Genomic DNA, 13,189 nt, shown 5'->3' with positions numbered 1-13,189 from the left:
GGCATATTTGTAGCCTCGCCATCACAATCCTCAAGAGGTTTCGCTTGTACTTGGCAAAAAGGAGTTGGAGTCGAACCTTTGAAACCTCTCCGGTATCTACCCATTTAACATATTATTTGAAACATTAAGTTGAATAACTTTTTGTACTTTCAGAGGGAAGTTGTCCTGTGAGACCATTGATATAACCAAAACTCATCTCGCACTATCCTGAAAACAGGGTTTGTGGTGGTACAGGTAATTCTTCAACTAGTGAAAAACTCAGTCATTTGTGCCGTAGAAGGGGCTGGAGAAGAGGAACAAGAGAGAGGATGAAAAGAAGTGTACGTGTCATGATTTTGCGGGTTGAGCGATTCTCAATTGTGCATTATTTTTTCGTGGGCCATTTTGCTCCCATTGTGAATCACTAGTGCTATACTTATCAAGAAAGATAGTTTTGAAATGCTTTATATCAAGCCTATTGTCGATGCTCTAAGTCTTAACTAGTGAAAGTAAAATTATTTTGCATTTTTTGATTGTAATAATTAAACGCATGGTTATGTAGATATATGTGTAAAAGGGAATATTGAAAAAGTTTGGCCTAAACATGCAGACAAATAAAGAACATTAGAAACTAAAGCATATACCGTAAAGTAGTGTATATTCTTTTGTATACTAATTTGTTTGAAAGTGACAAGTGAGAGTGTGTGCGGGGTTGAAATTCCATTTCCCATTAAATTAACGTGTTTATTTGCAAAGCCACCGGCCCTAAGAGAGAAAAGGTTGACACGACCCATTTCTTCCCCAATACATATATTTTATTAGTCTGTCAACAACGTTAATTTCTTCATGGCCTCATAATTAATTTGATTATAAAAAAATAAATACCCAAAAGAATTTTATCTTATGCATCCACATTTTTTTTAAGAATCACAAGTATTCATGGGATGTGACGACTCTTTTTTTTTTTTGTAAAATTGGCATATATAACCTGAATAATTGAATAGATAATAAATAAATATGATTTTAGAGTCTGGATTGTAAAGGCAAATCTATAAACGCGAAGGGCAATTCAGTCCAGTCGATTTAAATTCATCTTGCCAACATGCGCATTTAGAAGAGAGTGGGTCTAGTTTCACCTAAATCGTACGCTGCTAAATTTATCAGAAACAGATTCCCTGGACTTGCCAAACTTGAAAAAGGAATACTAAACGCACACGCTTGCTACGCTTACTCCCTAATTGCCAACATTACTCTCACCTCCCCCACGCGTGCATACCAACTTCCAGTTTCAGGTTCGCCGTGTTAATCATCGGAGATACGTAAAACCAATAGCAGTGAAAACCATAAAGAGTGTCGAAAAAAACATCATAAAACCATGATATTGTAATCGTTCTTGTTAACCTTCCTCACATCACATGACACAGAAATCAGTAGGGGAAGGTAATAAAATACAGAGAGATAAGATTTATCTTTTTTTTTTCTTCTAAAGCTAAGAAAACGACGCCGGTTAATGACTATAGAAGCTAAGCAAGCTCAACCATTTACAGCCAGACTGGTGGAGGCTCATTCAAATCAATGGGCAGGCCACGTCGAAGGATACCGAACGTGACGTTCTCCGGAACCGGAGGCGCGCTAGTAACAGCACCATCACGTGACGATGATGACGGAAGCTCAGTGCCGTTAAAGTTCATGCCTTTAAGAACATCAGTTCGGAGAAAATCACGGAGAGCGAGACCGTCGGGCAAACGATGATGGTGGTGATCTGATGGGAGATTGAGGTCCAGAGAAAGCCCAGTTGGAGGGACCGGGAAGTTGGTCTTCGCTTTAGATCCACGGAGAGAACGAGCAGCTCCGTCGTATGCAAGGGCAGCTTCTTCTGGTGTGTCAAATGTACCCAACCACACCCTCGTCTTCTTCCACGGGTCACGTATTTCAGCTGCGTAGCGACCCCACGGCCTCTTCCTCACTCCCCTGTAGTGCCCCTCACGTGACCCAGAGGACGCCATCACAACAAAATAAACAGCAAAGCGAGCGTGGGAGCTTTAAGAGGAAACTAGAAGGAGAAGTGAAGAAGGAAGAGAATGGTAGGACCCACGCAGTCTTGCGTAATCGTCGGCTGGGCGGCAAAACTGCTTGCCTCCTGTCGTATTTGCTCTATCTTTAATCTGCGCCGTTGCGTTGATATGATTGTGTGTTGTTTTAATATTTCGATTGATCCAACGGTGTATATTGAGTGGAGGCTGACATGATTTGGATCGAGAAAAAATGGAGTGCCAAAAAGTGGGGCCTACAAAAGGAACGCAGAGAGCCGCCGCTTGATTAGACCTGAGAGAGGGCGCCTGTCTGGGGCAGGTAGGGTTATCATGTGATAACGTGAGTACTCTCCGTGCCGGTGCTGACGTATGCCCTATGACTAATTAATTTTCTTTTCGGCCAATAATACTTTGTTTTGAGTTTTTTTTTTTAAAAAAAATAACATCATGTACAGTTGTACACATTAATTGGGCATCGACTTCGCTATATATATATATATATATATATATTACCTGTAGTCCATGTAGAGCCTCATAGACAACCTGAATTGGCCAAGTTTTTAGTGCCTATATATATATAAGACCATATTGTTCAGGCCAACTCAACCACACCAGAGTATTCATTCCATCACCGTAATGATCGAAGAATGAAAAGCAATATTCCAAATTTGCCTATATATGAAATTCGGATTAGGGGGTTCCGCAATTAGTTTCAAATTATAGAGTCTACAATTGAAATCCAATGGATTGAGAGATGTGCTACATCATACCACATTTTTGTTTTTTCATTTTTAAAATTTATATGATTTTTTCTTCACTATTGGATATGAATTGTAGACTCTAGAGAATTGCAGAGCCCCCAGATCCATAAATATCCATGTTGTCAATAGCGGTATTGGCCTAAAACTCTCAATAGCGGCTTCGCTAAAAAAAACGTAGTTATTATCAATGACAATGGCATGTTGCTAAACCGGATGTTACCCAATTAATGTGTATAGAGATATTATTTTGAAAAAAAAAATTCCTTTGTTTCTAAGTCTATCAGTATTGAAATATAAATAACTAGTGTTAACGGTCGCCTATAATACATTTGTTAAGAATTGAATACAACAATACATGTCACATAATATATTATATATGATGAACACTCTCAATTATTTTTATAAATTTAAAATATATGACTTTTTAAGATTTCAATATTTCTTTTTCATTATTATCTAATTTTCTAAAGCACCCAATAACATTCTCCAATATAAAAATAGGGGTGATGATTGTGATTACAAAAATAGGATCAGATTTGCAGGATTTGAGGGTTGCGTTGTCGGATTGTGAGTGGAGGGTAGCCTGCTGTTGTGGTTCCCCAGAGAGAGGCCCCACGTGGAAGGCAGAGAGCGAGGTGTCTGAGTGCGGGAGACAAGACCGAGTCGGCTTTTGAAGGACTGAGTCCAATAATGGCGTGTTTGACTCGTTAAGAAAATGGAGTGGTTCACCGTCCACTGGTGGGTGGTAGGGCACGCATAGGTGAAAGTGGAAAATGGAAATTTGTACGGTAGTTGATTTTTGAACTTTGAAATGACAGGAGACTCCGCTGCAATGGACTGACGCATGTTCACGTGATGTTATTTTTTACACGATTTTGGTCGATGTTTTGACCGTCCTTTACAAGTATTGCATCAGGACACGTGTGGAAAAGACGAATCGTTGCGATTCTCTACTCTTTTTTTTTTTCAGTACTTTTTAATCCTACGTACCACCTAAAGTAAGCTGGGTTTGTGTATCTATCTGGACCATGAAATTTGGGAGGAACTCCGCTTTTCAGGCCCATTTTGATTTTATTTCTTGTACTTCTATGGCACAACCGCACAAGGACATGTAATTACAAAATAGGCATCTTTAAAATTGGTCAAGACAATTAAGATTATTTCGTTCTTTTTGCAAATATATTGCCAATTTGTCATGTAGCGAATGAGCATTTTAGTATTTCAAGGTTACTGGTAGAGCTTATTTGGTGTCCAAATAAGCTACTTTATAACATATGAAAAATAAACTAGTTTATAAATTCTGAAATGTTTGACCAAACTTATAGCATAAGCTTTAAAAAAAAGTCTACTTAACTTTAATTTAAAAGATAAAATAAAAAATTATAATATTATATATAATATTATCTTAATAAAAAAGAAGAAATACAAAAACAAACATAAACTCTAAAATAAACTGCAATTTAAATGTTTTTTTTGAAGTTAATTAAATATATGGAATGTTTGACAGAATTTATTTTAAAGTTTATAAGTTTTCAAAATAAACTTTACCAAACAAGCTATACATGTCATTTGCAAGGTCTAGGGTCCAAAGGACCTATTAGAGCAACTCTCAATGCTAAAATAAATATCAAGTACTTCAAAACCAATCTCTCTCTTCTCTTCTATCTTGGGTGGCATAATTTAATTGGGTGAGTGGGTCCCACAATATACTTTATTCATCAACACTTCATACTTTCCAACACTTCAAACTCATTTCTCTATTTTCTCTTTCTTTCTTTCTATCATCTCTCTCTTACTTTTCATCACCTCTATCTTCATTTTCATCACCTCTCTCTTCCTTTTCATCATCTCTCTTCACTATTCATCAACTATATCCATACTTCATATTTCAAGTGTCATTTTCCACAATAACCTATAAAACAAGTGTCATTATCAAGAAAGTGTGTTTTCAAGTGTTCATTTTCATCCATTGTAGAACTCTAGCACTCTAAATTTTCCATAAAGTTCACTTTTGGACACTTGAAAAATAGTTTTCAAGTGTCCATTGGACATGCTCTTACACTGGTGACTGGTTTAAGGAGGGAACAAGAGGAAAAGTTGAAAGAAAGAATAAAAGAGAGGTTTTTTTTTTTTTCTTTCCCCATATACTTCGTTTTTAAAATGTCACAACATTTCTTCTCCGTAATGGAACAAAGAATTGAAGCAATGTACATGATTCTGGGATTGATGCCATCGAGGAGAATTTGATCAGAATCTGGGTACTGAAACAGGCAAACTTCAACTTGGTAGGATTGTGAGCGCTGGTCAAATAATCATGATAGTAAACTCGGCCCGTTTTCAGCAGCAGTTTTAGCATGGCCATGATTAGAATGCCTTGTCAGTTGGATATCATGCGACAGTTGGGTCCTTGCTTTTGCATATGGAGCACCTCTGGCTGTAGGACACAAGAAGAAAGATCATAAATTGTAGTGGAAGAAGAAGCTACTATCCGTTGAGCATACATTCGATGGAAGATGAGAGAAATTTCGAGAAGATATTTAACTACCTAAGGATCCTTAGAATATTAAAGTTACGGAGGGCAAATCATGCTGTTCTCTAACTGGCCAACTGGCTTATGATAGGTACCTGCAATCTGCTGTGCTCTGAGAATATTCTGCCGTCTTTTCCACCAACACATTGAGCAAATAACAATGAGTAGGCATGCCACAGAGGCGCCAAATGCGATGCCAACTTTTGCACCAGGAGAAAGGTGCGGTCCACAAGTAGGGAGTCCCGGTATACCACAAAGACCTGCATTATCAGTTAAACTGCACCAAATATAGCAGTAAGGATTGATTTCAAATGTAGCAAACAAAATACGTAAACACCACATTTAACTTAATTTTCTCAATGCCTGCAAATTTCTCGAACAAACATTGACGACAACATACTTGAAGCTAGCTCTATGTAAAAGCCTTGCCCCTAGTGTAGCTGGGACTCTTCCTGACAGAGAGTTTCCATTGAGATACCTGAACCATGGAACATATCTTTAAATCCTCATTTGTACATCCCTACTTCATGGTTTAATAAGCTGTTCAAAGGACTTACAGTCTTTGTAATGATGTCAACTGCCCAAGGCTTTCAGGAATTGATCCAATAAATAAATTATAAGAGAGGTCCCTGTCACGCAGCATTCGTTAGTGATACTGTAGGTACTATGCTTAGAATTTTCTCTACAAAGCAATAGAGATCATAACTGTTCCCTTTTTAATTTTCTTTTCAATAAAGACTGTTCACAGACTTCGACCATAGACTGAGTGAAACTTCATCAACCAAGAAGTAATTAGGGGATATGACCATTCTTCACTCCTTCCTAGTGCAAAACATTTTTTTTTTTGTAATCCTGATGCCATGATGGCATTATTGAATGAATGAGTAAATTACACTTTTGGTCACTAAAGATAGATACTTTCACAACTCAGCCACCCACCAAAAGAAAAAAAAGAGTTACAAATTGGTCACCCAAAGTGTAAAAATCACCTATCGTCTGGTGACCAAAAGTGTTACTTTCTCCTACCTGAACATTCTTATTCTTAATACTTAGTTCTAGCGAGTTGACAGCCTATTATTGTTGCTTGACCTATTTACAAGTGCTCTAATCAAAATTAAGGATAATTATTAATTACTCTCAATGTACTTAAAATATATAGTTCATCATCATACATTAAATAAATAATAAATGTATAAAAATAGATTGTGTACAAGTAGATGAAGGAGCAAATTCAATTCAAGCATAGATGAGCCACAGCTTTGGTTAGAGAAAATTTTTTATGTCTACAAACTAGTGGCATCCAGTTATTGCTGAAAAACATGCAACAGATTCTTCAGAATCACTTCTAAAAAAGAATAATAACAATAAAAAGATGCCTCAGAATCACCTTTTAAGTAAAGATGCAAATTACTACGCATCATGCTTTATTAGAGGTTAGCATACTGAGTATGTCCAAGGAAAAGAAATATAAAATTGTGGAAAGCTATACCACGAAAAGATATCAATTGCGGAAACTGTATTATGTTATAAAACCATAAAATTTAACAGTATCTGAAAGAAGAGTGACACTTACAGCACTTCTAAGCTAGCTATTATCCCAAGAGACGAAGGAATAGCCCCATGAATGCTGTTTCCACTCAAGTTTCTGTAGAAACCCATATCAAACAAATGTAGAGATGAGACCATTGGATTTTATAATTGATTTGAACTTATTAGATGTCTAACTACTTTGTTGGCCAAAAAGAAGAAGAGTTGGGAGAGAAAATAATACAGAATTTTTTTCATGGTTATAACCATTGGAATTGGAAGTGCGCGAAGAGTTGGAAGAGAAAATAATACAGAACTTTTTCATGGCGATAACCGTTGGAATTGGATATGCGTATGCCACTAGATCAAATTTCATGTCAAAGAAAAATCAACCAACACCCCGAAGCTTACAATTCATAGTGAAGATGGTAAAAGAAACTTACATGCTCTGTAAGTGACGTAGTCTGGATACGTCATTTGGCAAAAAACCTCTTAGACCTTGGTTGTCAAGACCACTGACCATATGAAAATAAATGCCAAAATTATTCCACACAACATATATGTGCAACATATTACTGGTTTAAACTTCTAACATTAACTTTAAATGAGGCAAAAGATAAAGAAATTACAGTCCATCAATGAACCATTTGCTTTTGGTGCTGTCCAAATGACAATCTACTCCACTCCATGGATGTTGTTGGGGAACACATGGATCACCATTCCATCCAAACCGAAGAGGAAGCCCCAATGCCGTCTTTAATGACTCTAAAGCACTAACTACAGGGGAAAAAAGAAGGATAAACAAACTAGTACATTCAACAGAGGGAAAAATGCCCGTGTCCATGAAGCCTCATTTTAGTATTTTGATAAATATAATATAGAAACAAAACATGTAAACATAGATTATGGTGTAACGTATACCTTCTTCTGATAAAGTTTTGAACTCAGCTATGATAATTTCAAAGACCTCAATGGCATTGACAATGGCATGACTGCCCACTTTAGGGTGCAGATTTATTGTCAAAGTCCTCCCACTAACAGCTACGGTCGTGTTTAACACAAGAGCAGTATAACGATCACCACTCATTTTGACAATGTCTACATCTTTGAATGCAGTATCACCATTTATGATGACGTCAAAGACCCTTTGGCCTACATCAGTTACTGAAGCATCAATCTCAGCAAAGTGTAACCAAATCGAGTAATTTCTGTTGGGATCCACATCCATTGTGTATGCTAAATCAGGTTCAGAATCAGTACTAACTAGGGCAGTCTGATAAAGAGCTTGTGGATAGAAGTTTGGTGCATTTGAAGCCTTTTTAATGCTACTCTCAGTAGACCTGGGATGATCGAAATTCTGACTAAAACTTGTAATAGGATTCCAAAACCTATCTCCACCCCAGGGATCCCCACCATAATCGACGCCGAACTTCGGCTTTCCAGTACCACTGGTAAGTCTCATTGCTGTTCTAAGGATTGTACCTCTACCCCACTCCGGGCCAAAATTATATGCATTATTGTCAATTTGAAGAATCTCAATGGAAAGAATTGCTGGATCTCCATGACCAGTACTATGGAAACAGATAGAGGCAGTGCCATCAGTAAGAAACACAAGAGCTTCAGTAAATACTTGGTCATCGTGGCTCGTCCAACCCGATTTCAATGAATAAATCTGGGTGCCTTCAACAGAGACATCAAACAGAGGTTCGTTATCAAAATTTGGCTGTCCTACCAGTCCAAAAAAGACTCTCACTGAGTAGTGCCCTTTTGGCACTCTCTTAATATTGTAGCAATTTTCCGGCCCTCCAGACGTAGGGAAATACCGAAGTGTCTTAAGTGGGGGGCTGATGTAACTTGGGCGCGTAGCATTAGTAAAAATCCCTCCTGTATAAGCAAAATCCTTGAACCAAAGAGTATTTGTTGGTGGAGTTTTTACATTTTCTCGAGCCCCACAACTTATTCGCATAACCCATGGTGCTGCAATAAGAGAACAGAAATTGTGAAGGCAGCCCAAATTAAGATCCATTAGAAAGAGACAAGAACTAAAGCTGGAAGATTCAGTCATTCTAACTTCTATTGTAGAAGCAGCAGACTGGGAACCAAAAAAGTCTTATTTCACCAAAAAAAAACAAACAAGCATCTTATTACCATCATGTTTATATAAAAGTATTCCAGCAAATTTTGTTCATTCACAAAAGGACTAAGTGCTTGCATAATGAACACAGACTTTCTACTAGCTTGATTCAGTTTATTCAAATGACAAAAGGTCAATATAACTATAATGTTCTACAAGCAATGGTTGACAAAATAAGCAAAAATATATTAGCGGTCCTAACATAGCTATAGTCGACAAGATACAGAAATTTGTTTCAAGCTTCAGACGTCACAATTCATTTTCAACACACATTAGCGGCCGATTTAATTCCTGGGCCAAGGGAGACAAAACATGCGAAATATTTCTTCAGTAATTTTGAATTCAAAAATCATTTCCTTTTAAGTTTCCTAGTTCGTCCATTCTCCCAGCTACCAAGCAGATCAAAATCGTCATACCACTCATTTCATCTAAATCTGATCAATCAAAAGTATTAATAAGGAAGCACACTCTTCACATCAATTATGTTCTCTTCTTACATTAACTCCACGACTGACTGACTGACGTCAATGCAAGATAGAAGCTAAACGAAGCATCTCAAATCTAAGTAAATACAAGAATCGCAATATCAACGAAAAACATTAGCAGTAGCCTATGAAGATTGAAGACAACCATCATTCCAAACGACACTCGTATTGGCCAGAATTAATCACTATCCAAGCTAATTTCACTTCTGAGACCCTAAAAAGTTCGTAAAACAAGTACAGATCAAATTCTGCAACGAAATTAAAAAAAAAAATACTCGGATCAACGAAGTAAAGCGAGAGCTAACCAGGTCGAGCCGAAGACGAAGCGAATGCCAAACACAAGATGAGAAGCCGTGAGAGAAGAAGTATTTGCATTTTAGCTTTGCTCAGCTCCCCTCGTCTCTCTATATTGTCCCTTGTTTTCACATCCTATCTTCAAAGCTTTTTCTTCCCCCTTTTTTTTTAGAGAGAGAATGAGAGAGTGAGTGTTGCCTGAGACGTGAGTGCAGGTAAACACAGTTGGACTTTAATTTTCTTCATTTAGCTGACTGGTAAGAGAGCAATTGTTTTGCGGGCGGTGGGTGCATTGGTTATGATGGATTCCTTTAATCAGACGGTGCATGTGGGCCATTATCCCATATGATGATCATGACAAAAGTTGGGCATCATATGTCTCCATCAGAGTAGAATAGTGAGCAACCGCGCTTTGGTTTCAGTATTGGGACTTGGGACCCATCCAGAACGGTTATGATGTGAGGTGAGAATAGTGGACACAGTATGTTGCTCTAAACTCGCATCATATAAATAGAATTTGCTTATTTCCACGTAATTTTTTTTTGTTTTTGGCTACGTTCAGTCGTTCACATGAAATTCTTTTGTTTCGTAGAGGACAAAAAGCCAGGAATCAGGGTGGGATTATGCTGCCGTGAGATGTAATCCGACGGTTGAGGTCACTCGTTGATTTTTGACATTTCACATTCTAGATGGGCAGGCAAGAATTGGTGCGCAATTATCGGAGTCTCTGAAAATACATGTTTAGTTACTATTTATTTTTATCTAATCCACCAACTATCCATAAACTTTGTTGATAGCTACTTCACATAATTTACTGATATGTATCATAGAAGATACATATATTATAATCAAATGAAAGAACATGAGCAAGGCTGTCAAGAATATCACATCGATTTGGTAATATTTGCATGCCCATGTCTGAGGCTTTTTCATGGTTAGGTTAATTTAGTGGGTGTTGTTCGTTGTAGGTGACTAAACCTACAATCATTGAAAAATCAACTTTTTGATGACTCATGGAGAACAAAACCATACAGACTTGATGTATCCATAGAAATTGCTGAGTTCGCCTTCACCCACAATATGAGGGAAGAAAATGTCTGTGCAGATACCATGGGCAAGCAAGGTGATATTAGACTCCATTCGTCAGGATTGGACCTGGTTAGGTTAATTTAGTGGGTGTTGTTCACTGTAGGTGACTAAACGTACAATTGTTGAAAAATAAACTTTTTGATGACGTAGGGTCGTCTGTTACCTTTGGATCCTACAGCCCTTCAAAAAACAAAGCCGTTACAAGCTCCTAGATCGGATTGGGGGTTGGGGTGTCGGTGAAACAGACTTCGATGATCAAGTAAGTGTAGGAAAAGAGGAGAAATTTGATAAGGAATTGTGTTTGGATTGAGTATTTTGGCAAAGAGTTTTGATAGAGTGTTTAGGCTTATTTTTGCATATCATTTCGAAGGATGGGGAATGGCTATTTATAGAATTATTTTGCAATAAGTGACATGTTATTATTTGATAAAAGTATTTGTCTAGGAAATGGTGAACTTGTGACTTGGTATTTTAGACAATTGGTTGGCAAAGGTGATACTTGGAAATTAATCTATAAAGTAATAAAAAGATGAGAATCAAACACGCTAGGCGCCTTAAAGAATGTAGGGTTTGCCACGTGTCATGAGGAAATATGATGGGAGCGTAAAGGAAATGCATATGCATGCTTTAATTGACGATATAAGGAAAGAATAATCAAACCTGAGGTCATCATACTTGTCAAGTGGGATCATGATGGAGTTAGCTGTCATGCCATTCACATTTAAGAAACAAGTTTGTAACTGGTTTATAAGTGGGAACAAGTCACAAGTTGAGATGGCTTCTGGCAGGTTGCTGATTATTGTAATGTTGGGCGATTGTTTGGTGCTTGTCAGATTGGGATACTCTCTTGTAAGCGGATGTCAGCTTGCAGGTTGGTGTGACGTCTATCGTGGATGACAAGTGTGATATAAACTATTATGGCATCTGATGGGTGTCAGACTATATGATGCATGACATGGGTGATTTGTAGGCCGTGAGCCTTGATCCTTTAAAGAATTTATATTATAAACTTAAATGTGTAGGGTTTGAACCCATGTTTAGAGGTTAGTAGGCCCAATTGATTTTTGGCCATTACATTCGCTTAGGTGGTTTTTGGTGGGCTTTCCCTTCTCAATTCTCCCGTTTCTTTCTTTTCTTTCTTTCCCGCCTGAACATCTCCCTTGTGTCCGTTAGTTTGTACTATTTCTCTTGAATCATTGGCTTATTAAAAAAATCCAGTACTAACAATTTCAAAGTTCAAACAATGGATCGTTTTCGTTTTGAAATTCATGTAGTGCTTATTATCCTCCTCGTACATTAATCCAAACAGTTCATAGTCGCCCAAGCCAATACGGCAAAGAATAGAATTGGAATACATACTCTTACCAATGATTCAATTCCCTTATGTCACAAATATAACTCTAGATTTCGAACAACAATGCATATCAATCTACTACGTATTGGATTTCTATTGATTTGCATTTGATGACTTGCTTTACGCATCCAATGTAAATACAAATGTACCTGGCTATTATATGGTCATAATGACTTGAAATGGAAAATGTAATTGTGCATGGATTGGACATAAAATAATGACAAGTGTCTTACACAATCATGTCATAAATCAAATATTAAAAATGCTTGAGATGCATGGGACAAAATGAAAGAATGTGTAGATTTGAAAGAGAAGTGGATTTTTTTTCTTCTTATTTAGCATCCGGTTCAACATATTTCCTAATACACCATTCCAAATTTACGTGACACAATGTATAAATTCTTTTTCTTTTTTCTCTCTTTTAATGTATTTCACTGTACGAATTCACTTTTCTCTCTTTTTGTCAAAAAACACACGCAAACGATACAAATTCACTTTTCCTTCTCTTTGTCAAAAAACACATGTAGAGAGAGCTTTAAAAGCATCTCATCTCTCTCTCTCTCTCTCCTATATATATATATATATAAAAGCAGACCCATGGAGATACATATTTAAATAAAAGCAGATACATTATAAGATACATGGAGCGTGTGAGATGTTTCAAGCTTAAACCCACATATATAAATATTATCACTACTACGTAGATTCCATGACACTAATTCATATTAGGACATGACCTCCTAGTGTGTCCTACAGTATGACAATGACTACAACGATGGGGTATGCGGGCACCATCCCTAGCATTCATCTCACTGTGAAAGTGAGTGGACTGAGGCCGATCTTTCTTACTCCTCCGCAAACTAGGATCTGGAACAATAACTGAGCCATAGTAAGTGGGTCATGTTGACTGGTCTGGTATTGGAAAGAACAATGGAGCCCAAGTATTAAGATAACTCTACATGGAATAAAACCCGTCCACGAACTGAGAACGATTAATTCTTTG

At 37.3% G+C, this 13,189-nt stretch overlaps 2 protein-coding genes across 3 annotated transcripts; both read right to left on the bottom strand.

Annotated features, from left to right (window-relative positions):
* Positions 1–1,330: 1,330 nt before the first annotated feature.
* On the bottom strand, positions 1,331–2,072 carry LOC119988935 (ethylene-responsive transcription factor 12-like). Its single transcript, XM_038834201.1, has one exon. It carries the CDS (start codon positions 1,983–1,985, stop codon positions 1,521–1,523), a length of 465 nt encoding a protein of 154 aa, XP_038690129.1. The 5' UTR covers positions 1,986–2,072; the 3' UTR covers positions 1,331–1,520.
* Positions 2,073–4,877: 2,805 nt separating this feature from the next.
* On the bottom strand, positions 4,878–9,995 carry LOC119988927 (receptor-like protein 4). Of its 2 annotated transcripts, none has more exons than XM_038834190.1 (9): positions 9,755–9,995; positions 7,752–8,807; positions 7,460–7,607; positions 7,274–7,345; positions 6,877–6,948; positions 5,861–5,932; positions 5,704–5,781; positions 5,319–5,580; positions 4,878–5,207 (listed from the first exon to the last, which is right to left on the bottom strand). In XM_038834190.1, the coding sequence occupies exons 1-8, from the start codon at positions 9,822–9,824 to the stop codon at positions 5,343–5,345; spliced, it is 1,806 nt and encodes a 601-aa protein (XP_038690118.1). In that variant the 5' UTR covers positions 9,825–9,995; the 3' UTR covers positions 4,878–5,207; positions 5,319–5,342. The 2 variants fall into 2 exon arrangements, with proteins under 2 accessions (XP_038690118.1, XP_038690117.1); XM_038834189.1 differs by having other exon boundaries at positions 5,399–5,580; positions 9,755–9,987.
* Between the last annotated feature and the right edge of the window lie 3,194 nt (positions 9,996–13,189).

The sequence above is a fragment of the Tripterygium wilfordii genome, chromosome 21 (assembly GCF_013401445.1).
Source record: "Tripterygium wilfordii isolate XIE 37 chromosome 21, ASM1340144v1, whole genome shotgun sequence".
NCBI lineage: Eukaryota > Viridiplantae > Streptophyta > Magnoliopsida > Celastrales > Celastraceae > Tripterygium > Tripterygium wilfordii.
Note: the sequence above shows the minus strand (reverse complement) of the source record. Positions and strands in the feature narration are given on the sequence as shown.